This window comes from Chlorocebus sabaeus, chromosome 21 (genome assembly GCF_047675955.1).
Source record: "Chlorocebus sabaeus isolate Y175 chromosome 21, mChlSab1.0.hap1, whole genome shotgun sequence".
Lineage (NCBI taxonomy): Eukaryota > Metazoa > Chordata > Mammalia > Primates > Cercopithecidae > Chlorocebus > Chlorocebus sabaeus.
The window spans coordinates 21,551,282-21,568,370 of record NC_132924.1 but is presented as its reverse complement, the minus strand read 5'-3'; the positions used below and the strand labels follow the sequence as shown (position 1 = coordinate 21,568,370).

Here is a 17,089-nt window from a genome sequence, read left to right as displayed (position 1 = left end):
TGTTACATTTTCCCTTGAGTTGCCTGGCTAATATGGTGAGTCCACCTGCGATGAAGATCAGAGAGAATTTTTGCTTTCTTCTTTCCCCTTCCTCTCAGTCTTTCTTTTTTCTTCCTTTCTTCTGGGGTCTCAATTTGTCATTTTTTTTTTCTTTCTGGCTTGTGGTTTGTTGAGGTTTAGCTGGAGGTGTATGGGTGAGGAGTGAGCTGGGAGCTTCAAGTCTTTCAGGGTGTAATGAAGAAAAATGATCTGCCTATTCTAGTCTGCAATGTAAAGACCTTTCTCTTGTTGGGATTATTTACCACTTATAGCCTAAATTTAGTGCCTTGTAGTGTTAAGACTCTTTTCTCTGTCTTATTAGGGCTCTGTTGGTCAGTAATTAGTAGGTGCTGATTTCTAAACAACTCATGTACTTTCCTGTTTGTTTACCTTTACTGATAAGAGGATTGAACTACAGGATCCTTTCAAGTTCTAAAATGGTGTGATTTAGACTGGAGGACTCCATAGTGTTACTGAGGTACATAAGTAACAGACTTTGTTATGCCTATTTATAGATGAGGCAGTGAAAGGAGTGGAGTTCAGTGTTTTGAGTTAGTAAATGGAATTTCCTTCAAGTAGGGGAATGTTAGTTTGTGGAAATTTGTATGTGAACGTCTGTAAGCGTATTTTTAGTATCAATTAGTGGTTCAAGTAGAGTGTGTGTTTAGAACAGAAGGTTCAGATGCTGTGTAGTTGCAGAGTCTGTGCTCATGAAGTGTGAATGCAGTGACTGTGAGGACTCGTGTTCTATGTGCACGGAAACCTTCATTTGATCTGAATATTCCGTTCTTTGTTCTCTATGCTTGCAATTCCACTAAAGACCGTTTTCCACTCGTTAGGGCTACAAGTCTTGAGAATGGTGGTTTTAACAATGAAAATACTACCTTCATATTAAGAAACTTAATTTCCTGTTGATTGTTTCCCCAAATTTATTTTATTTTTTACTCTCCCCAACTGATCAATAATCAAAGTCTCTGAATTCAAGTTTCTAAGTATCTCTTGAATCCATGACCTCCACTTGTCCTTGATTGAGATTCTCATCTCATCTCTCTGCCCTGCACTATTGCGAAGTCATTCTGACGGGTGTCCCATCATCACACCAAGTATCTTATAAAAAGTCTCATTTGTGCAGCCTTTTACCTTCATAAAGTGCTTTTATACACCTTTTCTTATTTAATTCTCATACCAAATGCTGAAGTAGATTTTGTCATTACCCATATTTGACAACTGAGAAAAAAACTAAGAAAGGCCAAGAACTTCTCCAAAGGTTATGTGGTTAGTAAATGGTAGAAAAATTTATATTTTGGAAAGTAGTTTATTAAAAAATTGGTGTGCCCCAGGACATAAAAAAAATTTCTGTAGATTACATTAGTATAATGAATGACTCAGTATGAAATAAAGATATGACATAGGGACACAGATACATTTAAGAATGATTTTTTATTTTAGAAATGAAGCCAACTACTTAAAAAAATTTTAACACTTTTGTTGTTTTATGAAGTAATTAGGTTCAGTAATGTAACAAGAGAAAAATGCTTGGCGACTTTTCAAATTCATGCTTCTTTATTGAACATATGCCCAAATTGATTTACGGCTTCGATGTACTTTTTAACAAAACAAGATTTTAGAAACTTAGAAAAACACAAGATTTTTTTTCATGCTGTCCCTCCCTCTCCCTCCTCCTTTTCTTCCTTCTCTCATTTCTTTCCTTTTTCTTTCCCTATTTCATTTGACAAGCTCTGAATGTAGTGAGAAGAGCATAGAGAAATGAGTAAAAATGTTAAAAAATTCTTAAATTGTGTGTGAAAGTAATTTTTTAAAATACTTAATTTTGTAATTTAAGAGATCGGGATGTAAAGGAAACAACAACAAAAAATCCTTTGGATGGGAGCAGTGACTCAGGCCTGTAATGCCACCACTTTGGGAAGTTGAGACGGGCCAAGCATGGTGGCTCACATCTGTTATCCCAATACTTTGGGAGGGCAAGGTGGCTGGATCACTTGAAGCCATGAGTTCAAGACCAGACCAACATGATGAAACTCCGTCTCTACTAAAAATATAAAAATTAGCAGGGCATGGTGGCATGTACCTGTAATCCCAGATACTTGCGAGACTGAGGCAAGAGAGTCGCTTGAACCTAGGAGGTGGAGGCTGCAATGAGCTGAGATCATGCCCCTGCACTGCAGCTTGGGCAACAGAGCAAGACTCTGACCCCCGCCAAAAAAAACAAAAAACAACACAAAACACAAAAAACAAAAACCTTCACAAGTAGTGGTGTGGTTTTCCCCCTTAATCTCTAGATTGCATAATCAAAATAAATAAATAAATAAATAAATAAATAAAAACCACTAAACCATTTCTGCCATTTCAAAATTACCATTTTTTAAAGAAGGAATTTCAGGTTTTACTTTTTGACTTTTTAATTTTGAAATAGTTTCTTTTTTTCTTTCTTTCTTTTTTTAAGGTGGAGTTTTGCTCTTGTTTCCCAGGCTGGAGTGCAATGGCACGACCTTGGCTCACTGCAACCTCTGCCTCCCGGATTCAAGTGATTCTCCTGCTTCAGCCTCCTGAGTACCTGGGATTACAGGCGCTCGCCACCATGCCCAGCCAATTTTGTACTTTTAGTAGAGATGGAGTTTCTCCATGTTGGTCAAGCTGGTCTCGAGCTCCCAACCTCAGGTGATCCGCCCACCTCAGCCTCCCAAAGTGCTGAGATTACAGGCGTGAGCACTGCGCCTGGCCTGAAATAGTTTTATGCCTATCAAAAAAATTGCACAAATAATAGAGTGCCTATATTCTTCACTCCATTTCCTTTAATGTTAATGTTTTCAAAACTGTAGAGCTATGATCAAAACTAAGAAATTATCACTGATACAATTCTTTTATCTAAACTGTGCCTTATTCGCATTTGGTTTTTCCACTATTGGTCAACTTCTACTTTTAGTGAGTTTTTGAATACATGAATGAATGGGGGATGACAGAGTATAAGAAAATAACCCATTGGGGGCTGGGCGTGATGACTCATGCCTGTAATCCCAGCACTTTGGGAGGCCAAGGCGGTCAGATCACGAGGTCAGGAGTTTGAGACCAGCCTGGCTGATATGGTGAAAGCCCATCTCTACTAAAAATACAAAAATTAGCCAAGCATGGTGGCATGCATTTGTAGTCCCAGCTACTCAGGAGGCTGATGCAGAAGAATCGCTTGAACCCAGGAGGTAGAGGTTGCAGGGAGCTGAGATGGTGTTACTGCACTCCAGTCTGGGAGACAGAGCAAGACTCCATCTAAAAAAAAAAAGAAGAAGAAGAAAAGAAAATAACATTGGGAATAGTGAAAACAGAGAAATACATGAACACATATGGAAAGTGAATAATCAGAAGACTTTTAATATTTTTATTTAATACTTTGTCCTCCCACTATAATTGTATGTCTGAAGTGTTAACTAGATACTCTTCCCTTTCTTGTCTTTATTGATAACAGGCATATCTGTTACTTTTACAGGAAAATTATCATAAATCTCTCTGACAAAAGGGTTACGGTAATTCATTAAAAGAGCTAAATACATGTAAAGCTGTTTCTAAGAGACCATGAACAAAATAAAAATTGTACTGTCAATTTCTAAAACTATAATTTAGCAAAATAAAATATTACTTGATGTTTAAAAGTCTATATATGAGTTTAAGTCCACTTCTAATAAATTATGGTGAGATTCTCAGGCATATTGCTTAACAAAGTTTGTTAATTACCCATTTTTTTCAATATATTTTTACTAAAGATGTTGAGTAACAAATCCCTTTACCCATGATAGAGACAATACCAACCCATTCATCCCAGAGTTAAGGAGAAGGGAGACATTGTTTTGTACTGTCGTAGCAGCAGGGCTCTGTGGAGTTCCAGATGTGGAATGGGGTTGTACCTTGTAGATACACAGCTTCTTCTCTGATTTTGTCTTATTGCACCTGGGAATACTTAGGCACTTCACAGCCACAGTGGTGTTCTCTGTGGGGATTTCTACTCACTAAATGGTAATTTATTTTTACTTCCTTATTTCTCTGGCATTTTGACAACTTTTCAATGACAGGAATATATTTATAAGATATTTTCACAGTGTGAGCATAGCCACCTCAGAATTGTACTAAGGAGTGAATGGTACCCCTTCTTTAGTTATTGTTACCCTTGAATGAAATAAAACTTCATTGAAATAAATAAGTGAAATAAAACAATAGCCTTGAATGAAAGAAAACTTATAGAATTTTTACTAAATACATGATTTTAAGCAGGCCTTTAAAGAGTTTTTTTAAAACTTTATTTTTTCTGCTTCATTTAATTATTAGAATTATGGAGTTTAAAAATATAACAGCTTTATGGAGATATAATTCATATACTATACAACTCACCCATTTAAAGCATACAGTTCAGTGGCTTTTTGTATACTTCAACAGGTTTTGCAACCTTACTACGGTCAATTTTAGAACATTTTCATCACCCCATAAAGAAACCTTTTATGTATTTGTGGTCATTCCCTATTCCTGCCTCCTCCCAGCCCCTGGCTAATCTACTTTCTATCTCTATGGATTTGTCTGTTCTAGATAGTTCACATAAATGGAATTATATAATATGCAGGCTTTCTCTCATTTAGCATAATGTTTGTTAAAGTGCTTTTGTGTATTAGTATAATAGTTTATTTCTTTTTTGTTGCCTAAAATATCTCACCATATGGCTAGTCCACACTTTATTTATCTGTTATAATTAGATGGACATTTGGGTTATTTCTATTCTTAGGCTATTGTGAATAATGCTGCTGTAAAAATTTGTGTCTAAGCTTTTTGTGAGGACACATGCTTTAATTTTTTTTTTAATTTTTTTTTTTTTTTTTCCCAAGTTGGAGTCTTGCTCTGTCCCCTAGGTTGGAGTGCAGTGGTGCAGTCTTGGCCCACTGCAACCTCTGTCTCCCAGGTTCAAGCCTCAGCCTCCTGAGTAGTTGGGATTACAGGTATGCACCACCACACCCGGCTAATTTTTGTAATTTTAGGGGGGATGGAGTTTCACCATGTTGGCCAGACTGGTCTCCAACTCCTGACCTCGTGATCCACCTGCCTCAGCCTCCCAAAGTGCTGGGATTACAGGCATGAGCCAATGCTTCCGGCCCATGCTTTCATTTTCTTGGGTACATTCCTACTAGTGAAATTGCTGGGTCATATGCTAACTCTATATTTAACTTTTTAAAGAACTGCCAGACTGTTTATCACAGTGACTACCGCATTTCACGGTCCCACCAACAGTACATGATGGCTCTAGTTCTTCATATCCTTGTTGACACTTGTTATTATCTCTCTTTTTTTATGGTAGTCATATAGTCATCCTTGTGAGTGTGAAGTAGTGTTTCATTGTGGTTTTAATTTACATTTCTCTGACAACTAATGATGTTGAATATCTTTTCATGTGCCCATTCATCATTTTGTATCTTTGTATCTACGTTCTTTGGAGAAATGTGTCCTTAAAACCTCTGCCCATTTAACTTCAATTTTTAATTTTTTATATGTGGTTTTTTTTTTTTTTTTTTTTTTTTTTTTTTTTTTTTTTTTGAGACAGAGTCTTGCTCTGTTACCTAGGCTGGAGTGCAGTAGTGGAATCTCAGCTCACTGCAACATCCACCTCCCGGGTTCAAGCAATCCTTTTGCCTCAATGTCCCTAGTAGCTGGGACCACAGGTGTGCACCACTATGTCTGGCTAATTTTTGTATTTATTGTAGAGACGCAGACTTGCTTTTTTTTTTGCCTAGGCTAGTTTCAAACTCCTGAGCTCTAGGAATCTTCCGGCTTTGGCCTCTAAAAGTGCTGGGATTGCAGGTGTGCACTATTGCACCTGACCTACCCATTTTAAAAAAAATGGATTATTTGTCTTTTTATTGTTGAGTTGTAAACTCATTGTGTTTTCATTTGCATTTCTCTGGTGTCTAATGATGTTAAGCATCTTTACATGTGTTTAGTGACCATTTGTATATTTTCTTTGGAGAAATGTCTATTGAGATCTTTTGCCCATATTTAAATTAGGTCACTTTTCTTGTTATTTTTTTTGCTTTGTGTTCTTTAAAAATTCCAGGCTGGGTGTGATCGCTCATGCCTTTAATCCCAGCACTTTGGGAGGCCCAGGCCAGTGGATCACTTGAGTCCAGGAGTTAAAGACCAGCTTGGGCAACGTGGCGAGACCTTGTCTCTACAAAAATTAACTGGTTGTGGTGGTGTGTGCCTGTGGTCCCGTTACATGGGAGGCTGAGATAGGAGAATTGCGTGAGCGCAGGAGGTGGAAGTTGCAGTGAGCCGAGATTACACCATTGGATTTCGGCCTGGGTGAGGGAGCAAGACTCTTTCTCAAAAAAAAAAAAAAAAAAAAAAAAAAAAAAAGGAAATTTTGTACAAATTTCTTATCAAGTACATAATTTGCTAAAGTTTCTTTTATTCTGTGGGTTGTCTTTTCACTTTCTTGGTAGTGTCCTTTGAAACACATGGTTTTAATTTCAATTATGTCCCATTTATTTATTTTTTCTTTTGTTGCTACTGTTTTTGATGTCATATCAAAGAAATTATTGCCAAATCCAAGATCGTAAAGATTTACGTGTATATTTTCTTCTGTTACATAGTTGTAGCTCTTATTGTTACAATTTTTGATCCATTTAGGGTCAATTTTTGTATGTACTACAAGGAGGGGATCCAACTTTATTATTTTCACCATTTTTTGTAAAGACTCTTACAACTGAATTGTGTTGGCATACTTGTCAAAAAGTAATTGGATGTAAATGTGAGAATTTTTATTGTTTATATGTCTGCCTTCCAACAGTACCATGCTGCCTTTACTACAGTAGCTTTGTAATAAATTTTGAAATTAGAAGTTATGAGTCTTCTAACTTTCTCTTTTTCTATATTGGCTATTCTTTGTTTATGGTATTTCCATATGAATTTTTAGGATCAGATTTTATTTCTGCAAAAAAGGCATCTAGGATTTTGGTAGGTAGAATTGCCTTGAAAATGCAGAGGAGTTTGGGAAGCATTGCCATATTAACAATATTAAATCTTCTGCTCCATGACTTTTGGTTTATTTTTGTCTTAATTTCTTTCAACAATATTTTATTATTTTAAAAGTATAAATTTGTACTTCTTTTGTTAAATTTATTTCTAAGTGTTTTATTCTTTTTGATTCTATTATAAATTGAATTGTTTTATTTCATTTTTTGTTTGTTTATTGCTACTGTATAGAATACAGCTGATGTTTGTTTATTGGCTTTTATCTTGCAATCTTGCTTAACTCGATTACTAGTTCTAAGAGTTTTTTAGTGGATTCCTTAGGACTTTTGATACGTAAGACTGGGTCATCTGCAAATTGAGATAGTTTTACCTCTTTCTTTGCAATCTAAATTCATTTTATTTCTTTTTGTACCCTAAGTGCACTGGCTAAAACCTCCAGTGTAATGTTGAATTGAAGCGGTTAGAGTGGACATCCTTGTCTTGTTTTATTAAAAAAGTGATTAGTTAAAAATTTTTTTTCTTTTGTAAAATATATAGGTGGGGGTCTCACTATGTTGTGCAGTCTGGGCTTTAACTCCTGAGCTTAAGTGATCTTCCCTTCAGTCTCCCAAAGTGTGGGATTACAGGAATGAGCCATCGTGCCTGGCCTCTTATCTTGTTCTTGATTTTAGGGGAAAGCATTCAGTTCTTTACCTTCAAGTGTGATCTGGGTTATGATTTTTTTAATAGATGCCCTTTATCAGGTTGAGAAGCTTCATTTTTTTTTTAGCTTTTTAAAAAATCGATACATAGTAGGTGTACATGTTTTCAGGGTTCATGTGATCATTCCATACATTAATATAATCAGATCAGGGCTGTTGATATACCCATCATCACCTTAAATATTTACCATTTCTCTATTCTAGGAACATTCAAATTATTCCCTGTGAACTATTTTGAAATGTACAGGCTTTTGATGTTAGCTATAGTCACCCTACTGATCTACTGAATAACAATTCTTATTTCTTCCATCTAAGTGTATGTTTGTACCCACTAATCAACCTCTCTTCATCTCTTCTCCCCCTACCCTTCCCAGTCTCTAGTAACCACTAGTCTGCTGTCTATCTTCATGAGATCTACTTTGTTAGCTTCCACATCCGAGTCAGAATATGTGATATTTGTCTTTCTGTGCTTGGCTTCTTTCACTTAACATAATGTCCTCCAGTTACATCCATATTGTTGCAAATGACAGGAATTTATTCTTTGCCCAGCTAATTTTTTATGGCTGAATAATATTCCTATCTATCTATCTATCTATCTATCTATCTATCTATCTATCTCATTGCAGTTGTTTTTGAAACAGGGTCTCAGTCTTTTGCCCAGACTGGAGTGCAGTGGCATGATCATAGCTCATTCCAGCCTGGAACTCCTGCACTCAAGTGATCTTTGCACCTCAGACTTCCAAGTAGCTGGTACGAGAAGTGTGTGTCACCATGCCCAACTAATTTTTGTGTTTTTTGGTAGAGACAGCATCTTACTCTGTCACCCAGGCTGATCTTGAACTCGTAGCCTCAAGTGATCCTCCTGCTTGGCCTCCAAAGTATTGGGATTTATAGGCATGAGCCACTGTACATGAACACATTTTCTTTATCCATTCATCCACTGATGGACATTTGGGTTGATTCCATATTTCCGCTGTTGTCAGTAGTGCTGCAATAAACATGGGAATGCACTTATCTGTTCGTTATTGATTTTCTTCTTTCTTGGATATCTACCCAGTTGTGGAATTGCTGGGTCATATGGTAGTATTATTATTATTATTTTTTGAGATGGAGTCTCGCTCTGTTACCTATGCTAGAGTGCAGTGGTGCGATCTCAGCTCACTGCAGCCCCTGCCTCCCGGGTTCAAGCAATTCTCCTGCCTCAGCCTCGTGAGTAGCTGGGATTACATGTATGTGCCACCACACCTGGCTAATTTTTGTATTTTCAGTAGAAATGGGGTTTCACCGTATTGGACAGGCTGGTCTCGAACTCCTGACCTCAGGCGATCCACCCGCCGTGGCCTCCCAAAGTGATGAGATTACAGGTGTGAGCCACCATGCCCAGCCTTTAGTGTAGCTTTTATTGAAAAAAAAAATCCACATATGAATGGATCCAGGCAGTTCAGAACTTTGTTGTTCAAGGGTCTACGTAACTTTGAACTTGTCTCTCGCTTTTAAGACATTAAATAATTTTAAATTCTAATGACAAATTTAATTTTAAATATATTGATTTAAGGCATTACATTACAACTTTTGACAATAATGATAATAGTAAACTGCCAGACATTTCCAAGTTTCATGGCAATATCGTCCTTGAAATTGTATTGAAAAGCAGGGAAAAAATAAGTTTAGCTATTCTACAGTCTCAGTTACTTGCTTTAAACATAATTTTGGAAAACAATACTTTTCAAAACAATTAACATGATTTATGATGGGATACAAAAAAAGGACAAATTAACTTCTGAAAATGACTCAACAGAAGCTAGAATTAATTAATAAGGAGGTAATTGAATGACTGCATCAACCAGATGAAATGTGAAATGTGAGTTTTTTTAGGTATTCTGTGCCATTTAAGGCTTATCAGAATTAAAGGTAGTGACAAGTAGAAACTGTCTGATATATCAATGATTAATAATAATGTTGATGATAATTTTGATGCTTATTTTGTGTCAAGTACTGTTTTGACATGTTTACATATGGGCCAAGAATTGGATTATCAAATCAGACTGACATGAAGTGGAGATGTTAATCAATGTTAAGCTTTCCTTATAATTTCAAGAATACAAGTAATCAAAAGGTTCAGGAAAAGCAGAGACAGGTCCAGGACATTGAGAGAGGCCCCCAGATCCTTTCTTACTGCAATTGACAAAACTCTGCAGCCCAGAGCAGTAGATGAAGTCCTTAATGAAATATATGAGTTATTAGCAGGCAGTGTTACAGGCTGTGAAACATCTCCATTTTATACCCAGATAGTTGCAAAGCTCATGTCCTGTGCCCCGTGCTCCATGTCCCATAAATCTGTAGATTCTCAGTTTATCATAGTAATCCTAATCCAGGGGCAGTCTGCTAAAAGCTTTTTATGGGTAAGTAGTCTTCTTAAAAATTATTATGCAAACACCGTTAGTATTTTTGCCAGCTATTGGCATGCTTATAAGGAGGTTTGACCAGATTTTTTACTTTCTTTCTTTCTTTTTTTTTTTTTTGTGAGAGAGCCTCTCACCCAATAGGAGAAAAACACTGCTTTAACTCTTTCTCCCCAATAAATTAACCCATTTAAATTCAATTAATTTTTTTTTAGTATAAACAAGATAAAATATATCAAGAAAGAATTTAAAACATTTGAAACATCAGATCGGTTTCTAAAAAATCTTTTATTTTTAGTTTGGTTTTGTTAGGTTAGTAGGCATGGGGGAGAGAAATACACTGAGAATTATATAGCAAATATAAATATTTTCCTATTACCAACAGATACTCACAATAGCAATTTATTTTATTAACTTTTTTGTGTGTATGTGTCTGCACATTTCATAGACAATTCTTTTTTCTATTTCACATTAGAAGATTTGAGAAATCATATAATTCTTTTAATGTTTAATTATTTCTTCTTTCTCAACCCAACCTTCAAATCAGGATGGAGATCCAGTTCGCCCAGGAGTAGCCATGACTGATCTTGCCACTGGCCTGTATGCATATGGAGCTATTATGGCTGGATTGATACAAAAATACAAAACCGGGAAAGGACTGTTCATTGATTGTAACCTACTGTCATCCCAGGTAACAATCCAAATAATATTTCAGATAATGTTATAAAAACTGTGTCTGGGTTATACTTTTCAGATCAAATTCTGTGGTCACATGTACAAAAACAATACCAAAACCAACACAACAACAACAAAAACTGTTTTGTTTTGATGTACTTTCTCTCTCTCTCTCTCTCTCTCTCTGTCTTTCTTTCTTTCTTTTTGACGGAATTTCGCTCTTGTTGCCCAGGCTAGAGTGCAATGGCGCGATCTCGGCTCACTGCAACCTCTACCTCCTGGGTTCAAGCAATTCTCCTGCCTCAGCCTCCTGAGTAGCTGGGGTTACAGGCATGTGCTACCACGCTCAGCTAATTTCATATTTTTAGTAGAGATGGAGTTTCTCCATGTTGGTCAGGCTGGTCTCGAACTCCTGACCTCATGTGATTCGCCCACCTTGGCCTTCCAAAGTGCTGGGATTACAGGCATGAGCCACTGCGCCCGGCTCACGTACTTGTTTTCATATTAAAATAGACGGACCATGAAGATTTTGTTGTAATGTAGACATCATTGTTGAACTCAAATTTTCCAGGCTGTTTTTACTAGAATGTGTCTGTTGCTTCTTGTAAGACAAGAGATATAGTTGCTTCATATGTACCCTATAACTTCTTTTGACTTGTTTCTTCACCTTTTATGTGCCATGAACCCCTTTGGTAGTCTGGTGAAGTCTGGACTTTTCCTTGCAATTGTGTTTTTGAACACATAAAATGAGGTACTTAGGATTACGAAAGAAGCCAGTTATGTTGAAATATATTCAATGGAAAAATCAATTTTCTATTATTAAAAATAATAATTTTTTCTAACACATTAAGCCACAATATCTAATAGTGGGTATAACACTATTACAATTTTGAAGTCGTGTTGAAGATAAATGGTATTTCATGGTATCTGTAGTAATTGTAATATGATACAATTGTAATATGATAATATTTATTCGTGATCAAGTCATAGGTACTGCTAATACTCTTGTGGTTTGTCACCTACATTTATAATAGAAGAAAATGCTAAATTTTAGTTAGAGGTTGATGAAAATAAAGATATACTTTTTTTTTTCACTCGAGTTGATGAACTCCCAGAAATCTGTTTATAGACCCCAGATAAAGAATTCCTGGTTTCCATACTTATCAGTCATGTTGTGCTAAATACTAAACTAGGGGAATAAAAGGGTTAACTCACTGTCAAAATGACATTTTGCCTTCTTTTCACTGGATCAGACCCAGATGCTGTACCATATGTGGAAGTTGATTCTGAATAGATAATTTTTCTGTGATAGAAAAAGAAAATATCTGATTTGTGCATGGAGACATTTTACTGTGGGAAAAACTACTTTCTAGACATAGAGACCCCAGTTGGGAATTTCAGATTTAAAAGGCATACATGGGAAAATAGTAAACTTGGAACACTGCTTTGGATATTTGTTCCTCTTAGGCAAAATTAAGGAGGTATATAGAAATAAAAAACATCATTATAGTTGAAAATGAAATACTACGTGTGGGTTTTTACATAACAGTAGCTTCGAGTCACAGTCAGAATTTTAATGTTTCTATAAAAAGGTGAAAGAACTCTGTTCAAATGAATGGTTTCACTCCTTAATAAAGAACTACAGATGTTAGTTATGGGAGGGTGCAGAAAGTCTTTTCTTCCCCTAATTCTAAGCTGTAAGGAACCTGAGGTAGGGTAAGCAACTGAATAAAAGTTGCACATCCAATAAGTTTGGAAGCCATGAAGGTTTCATGGGTGTGTAACCTGTGCAGTCATGGGTAGCCCTGGGCTTAGTTAAATGTTCTGCTGTCACTGTCTTGAATTTGTTAATAACTTCCACAGGAGGCCCTACAGTTTTTTTTTTACATCAGGACTCACAGATCATGTAGCAGGTCATGGAGTTGGGACTCTACTTAAGTCTCCTGCTTTTTACCTAGACTGCTTTACTCTAATGTGTAAAGAGTATTGTATTGTTTAGATGAGTATCGTAGAGTTTAATTCGCTTCTAGCATGTAACTAGTGGTTCACCATGTGAAGGTGTGTATTTCCCTGGGAGTAAGGGTGGGGAAGGTGGAATCACTGCAGGGCCCCTTCAAAGTGAGGGCACAGTGAGGGCAAACTCATGCATATACATACAGGTATATAGTCAGTCATTTTTGGGGTGTGTGTATGTGTGTGCGTGTCTGTGTCTATTTTTATTGTCCATGTTTCTCCCTGAGATTGTAAATTCTATGATGGCTGGGACATTGTTTTTGCTTACAATGGTATCCTCAATGCCCAGCCCAGCCTTTGTCAAAGATTGGTTTTTCCAATTCTTTGAGATCAATGTGAGAACTACTGTTACCAATGGGAATGTCTCGTAACCCTTAGGTTTGCCAGGGAAGATGAGAAAAGATGGTAAACCATTAGAATTACGGTAAGTACTCAATAAACAGCTAATGATGAGATTATTTGCTTTTGGCAAACACAGTAGCAGTGATTTGGCCTATTGTACTACAGCTAACTCAGATTGCTAAAATTAGTGTATTTCAGTCACATTAACTATCTTTCTTTTTTTCTTTTTCTGTAAGCTAAGCTGGAGTGCAGTGACATGATCTCAGCTCACTGCAACCTACGACTCCCAGGTTCAAGCGCTTCTTGTGCCTTAGCCTCCTGAGTAACGGGGACTACAGGCATGTGTCAAAACTCCTGGCTAATTTTTTTTTTTGTATTTTTTGGTAGAGACGGGGTTTCACCATGTTGGCCAGGCTGGTCTTGAACTCCTGACCTCATCACCTGCCTTGGCTTCCCAAAGTGCTGGGATTATAGGTGTGAGCCACTGTACCCGGCCAGGGCCACTGTGCTGAGCAAGAGTTCTGTTTCTTTATCCATAAATTCTAATAGGTGATGGTCTTTTAAGGCAAAGAATATGTCTCTTCATAGACTTACTACAGCTGCGCCATTCAGAATAGCTTCTGGACTGTGAGTAGTAGTTAGAAAACTTCAAAAGGCAGTTGTAACAGATAATTTATTCTACAGCTTACCTGAAGTGCAAGGCAATGCGTGGTAAGAACTTTTTCACTCTCTGGATTCACTGCATCCTGAGCTTGTTTTTCTGTTTGCCTCTGCTTTATTCCTTGTCTCTGTCCTGCCTTTCTTCTCATGTGCCCTTCTCTAGCTTGGGCATCTCTTTTCTCTTCTTTGTCTCTCTCGTCTATCTTTACTTTCCTGTTTTCCTTTCTCCTCTATGCTGTCGACCTTCTTCCCTCTCCCTCCTTTTTATCCATCCTTCCTTATGTGGAACTAAGGTTGTAGCAGTTTTGGTTTCAGATCTTGCATTTTTTTTTTTTTTTTTTAAGGAGATACAGTCTCGTGCTTTTGTCTAGGTTGGAATGCAGTGGTGCGATGATAGCTCACTGCAACCTCGAACTCCTGGACTCAAACAATCCTCCTTCCTCAGCCTCCGTAGTAGTTGGGACTACAGGTGTATGACATTATGCCTGGCTAATTTATATATATATATATATATATATATATTTAGAGATCAGGGGGTCTGACTGTGTTGTCCAGGCTAGTCTCGAACTCTTGGCCTTAAGGGATCTTCCTGCCTTGGCCTCCCAACATGCTGGTATTACAGGTGTGAGTCACTGCATCCAGCCAGATCTTACATTCTTACACCATATTATTCCGAGAAGTTTCAGAATCTTACAGTAGTTCCTATGAGAGGAAAAGGAAGTTCCCTTTTCCTAGAAGTTCCAGAAAGCAAGAACATAATTTCACTGGTTTAAGTGACCATTCCTAAACTGATAAATGGGGCCTGAAAGATAGAACACACTGAGCGGCTTAAGCGATTCCTGGTACTAGAGATGGGGTTAACTCCACCCAAACCGTATGGCTGAGACTGGGGGACAGGTGATTCCTCCAAAGAATGGTATGGTTATTTTTTGGCCAGAAGAGAGGGAAATGGATGCTGGGGAAGCAATCCACAAATATTTACTCTCCTAATGTAGAGGGTTGTTTTTAGGATCTAATGCAATAAAGGATGTGAAAAATACTTTGTAAATCAGAAAATATGATGATGACAAGCATTAATTTTATTCAGTTATTGAAAAAATAATTCACTGTTAGTAATGTGTTGAGATTAAAAAGTTGACTAACAACATAATTATTTTATCATAATTATTATAACTTTTCATAATAGATAAACCTTGACTGACTTCAATTTGTCTTTCAATTTAAGATAACACTTATAAATTCTAGATCCAAAAACCAACCACAACATGGCTAAAATCTGCTTTATGTAAATAAGGAGTGCTATTTCTAGGTACTTTTTAAAAAGCATAACAGGAAACTTCACTTTTTAAAAAATTTTTTAAAAAATTCTTTTTTTGGATATACATGTTCACCTGCATTAAGCAGATAACATTTGAACTTAATTTCAGCTGCCTGGAAAATGAATACAATTTCATGCAGTAGTAAAAAACATGCTTTTCTACTCATTTTGATTATATTTTATAGAATGACGAATGATTATAACATTGAACGTTAGTTGCTAAAAATGAAATCGTTATACTCCTCTTAAAAGTGATCTAGTGTAAAAAAGACAATTTACACCCGATTGGAATAGTAGCTGATTATTAACTCAGAAACGATTGCCTCAGCCACAACAAAACCATTTCAAGTAGTTCATTATAGAGACATGACAATTGCCGGGATGTGGTTTGTAGTGGGCACCACATTTTTTATAGTTTTGAGGCTATAACTTTTAACCCTTTTCAAAAATTCTTTTGATTTTTTTTTTTTAGTCTGAATATGATTTAAATTTGTCCAGTCAAGACAACTAACATCAGCATCTAAACAGTGTTCTTTAGATGATATTGGTAAATAACAAGGAAATGGGTTTGGATGTGGTTCTACTTATTCTGTTGCTCTATTCTTCTGTTGTGGCTTACAGAAATAGCTTTTGGAAGTTTTAATATCCTTCCTGTACTTAATTGCAACCAGGCTCCCTTAATTACTAGTACAATGAGTTAGTTTTTTTAGCACCATAATTATTTTCACATACAGAATGTTTTGTCACTTTTGATGTCACTATCCTTTACTCACATATGTACATTGATCATATTATATGAATATATTCAAGTAGATACAATTTTAATTCTTATCATTTTTGACTGATAAACTTTTGAATCTCAAACAAGTATAGTAACCTAAAATTCATTGTTTTGTGTCCTTAGATATACCTGTGTTTCTAGCTTTTTAAAATAACTCTATATCTTTTTAAAAATAATTTTATTGAGGTATATATTACATATCATAAATATTATAACTTAATGATTTTAGTAAGTTTAGTGAGTTATGTAACCATCACTATTAATCAGGTTTTGATAAGTACCCGTATTGTTACTTCTGGTGCAGGTCTTGCCTATGAGGCTAGAATGGACAAGTTTTGACTGGGGAGAGATCTGGGACTAGGCTGACTTAGAAGAAGGGGCCCATTATCACTTCTGTGGGTCCTGGGAACTTTCGCCTTTGTGGGTCCTTTCCTTCATAAAAATATTAAAAATTATATTCTATAACTGCATTGGTATAACGATGAAGGTAATTCATTATTCTGCATTTATTATTATTACACTCTTTTTTTTCTGATTTTAAATGAAATGAAAATTGCAACATTTTTGTGTATCCTTAAAGTATTGTGGGTCTTAAGCATTGTGCCTACTGTGCCTAATTGATAGATCAGCTCTAGAAGAATTTCCTTGAGAAAAGCCCGTGAATGTACAAATCTGTGAGGAAAACAGTTGTGTATCCAGGAAGGAAGTAGAGCTAAAAGCTGAGATTGTGTTGAAGCATGAGTATAGGAGGAAAAAGTAGAGAGGCAGCATAGTCTATGACTAAGGAAATTAAGATAACTCCTCAAAGGGAGTTTTGTTTTTTCTTACTTTGAGGGAGAAGGAAAAATAGAAGGTTATAGCAGAAAGTTGGGTATGATACTAGCTGTGGGCTTGTAATATGTAGTTTTTATTTTGTTGAGGTACATTCCTTCTATACCTAATTTATTGTAAGTTTTTATCATGAGAAGATGTTGAATATTGCTAAATGCTTTTTCTCTATTCTCTGAGACAATCATATAATTTTTATCCTTCATTCTGTTAATGAATCCAAAGCAGTCTCAAGTAAAAAACACAAAGCTGGAGGTGTCATACTTCTTGATTTCAAAATATAATACAAAGCTATTGTAATCAAAATGGC

General features: G+C 36.2%; 1 protein-coding gene across 6 annotated transcripts in view; it reads left to right on the top strand.

Annotated features, from left to right (window-relative positions):
• SUGCT (succinyl-CoA:glutarate-CoA transferase) overlaps positions 1-17,089 on the top strand; it is a 747,336-nt gene that overhangs the window by 131,537 nt on the left and 598,710 nt on the right. For all 6 annotated transcript variants that reach the window (XM_073008940.1, XM_073008939.1, XM_073008938.1 and 3 more), the window contains one exon: positions 10,710-10,853. In XM_073008940.1, the coding sequence (XP_072865041.1) occupies positions 10,710-10,853 (144 nt within the window). The remainder of the gene's footprint in view (positions 1-10,709; positions 10,854-17,089) is intronic.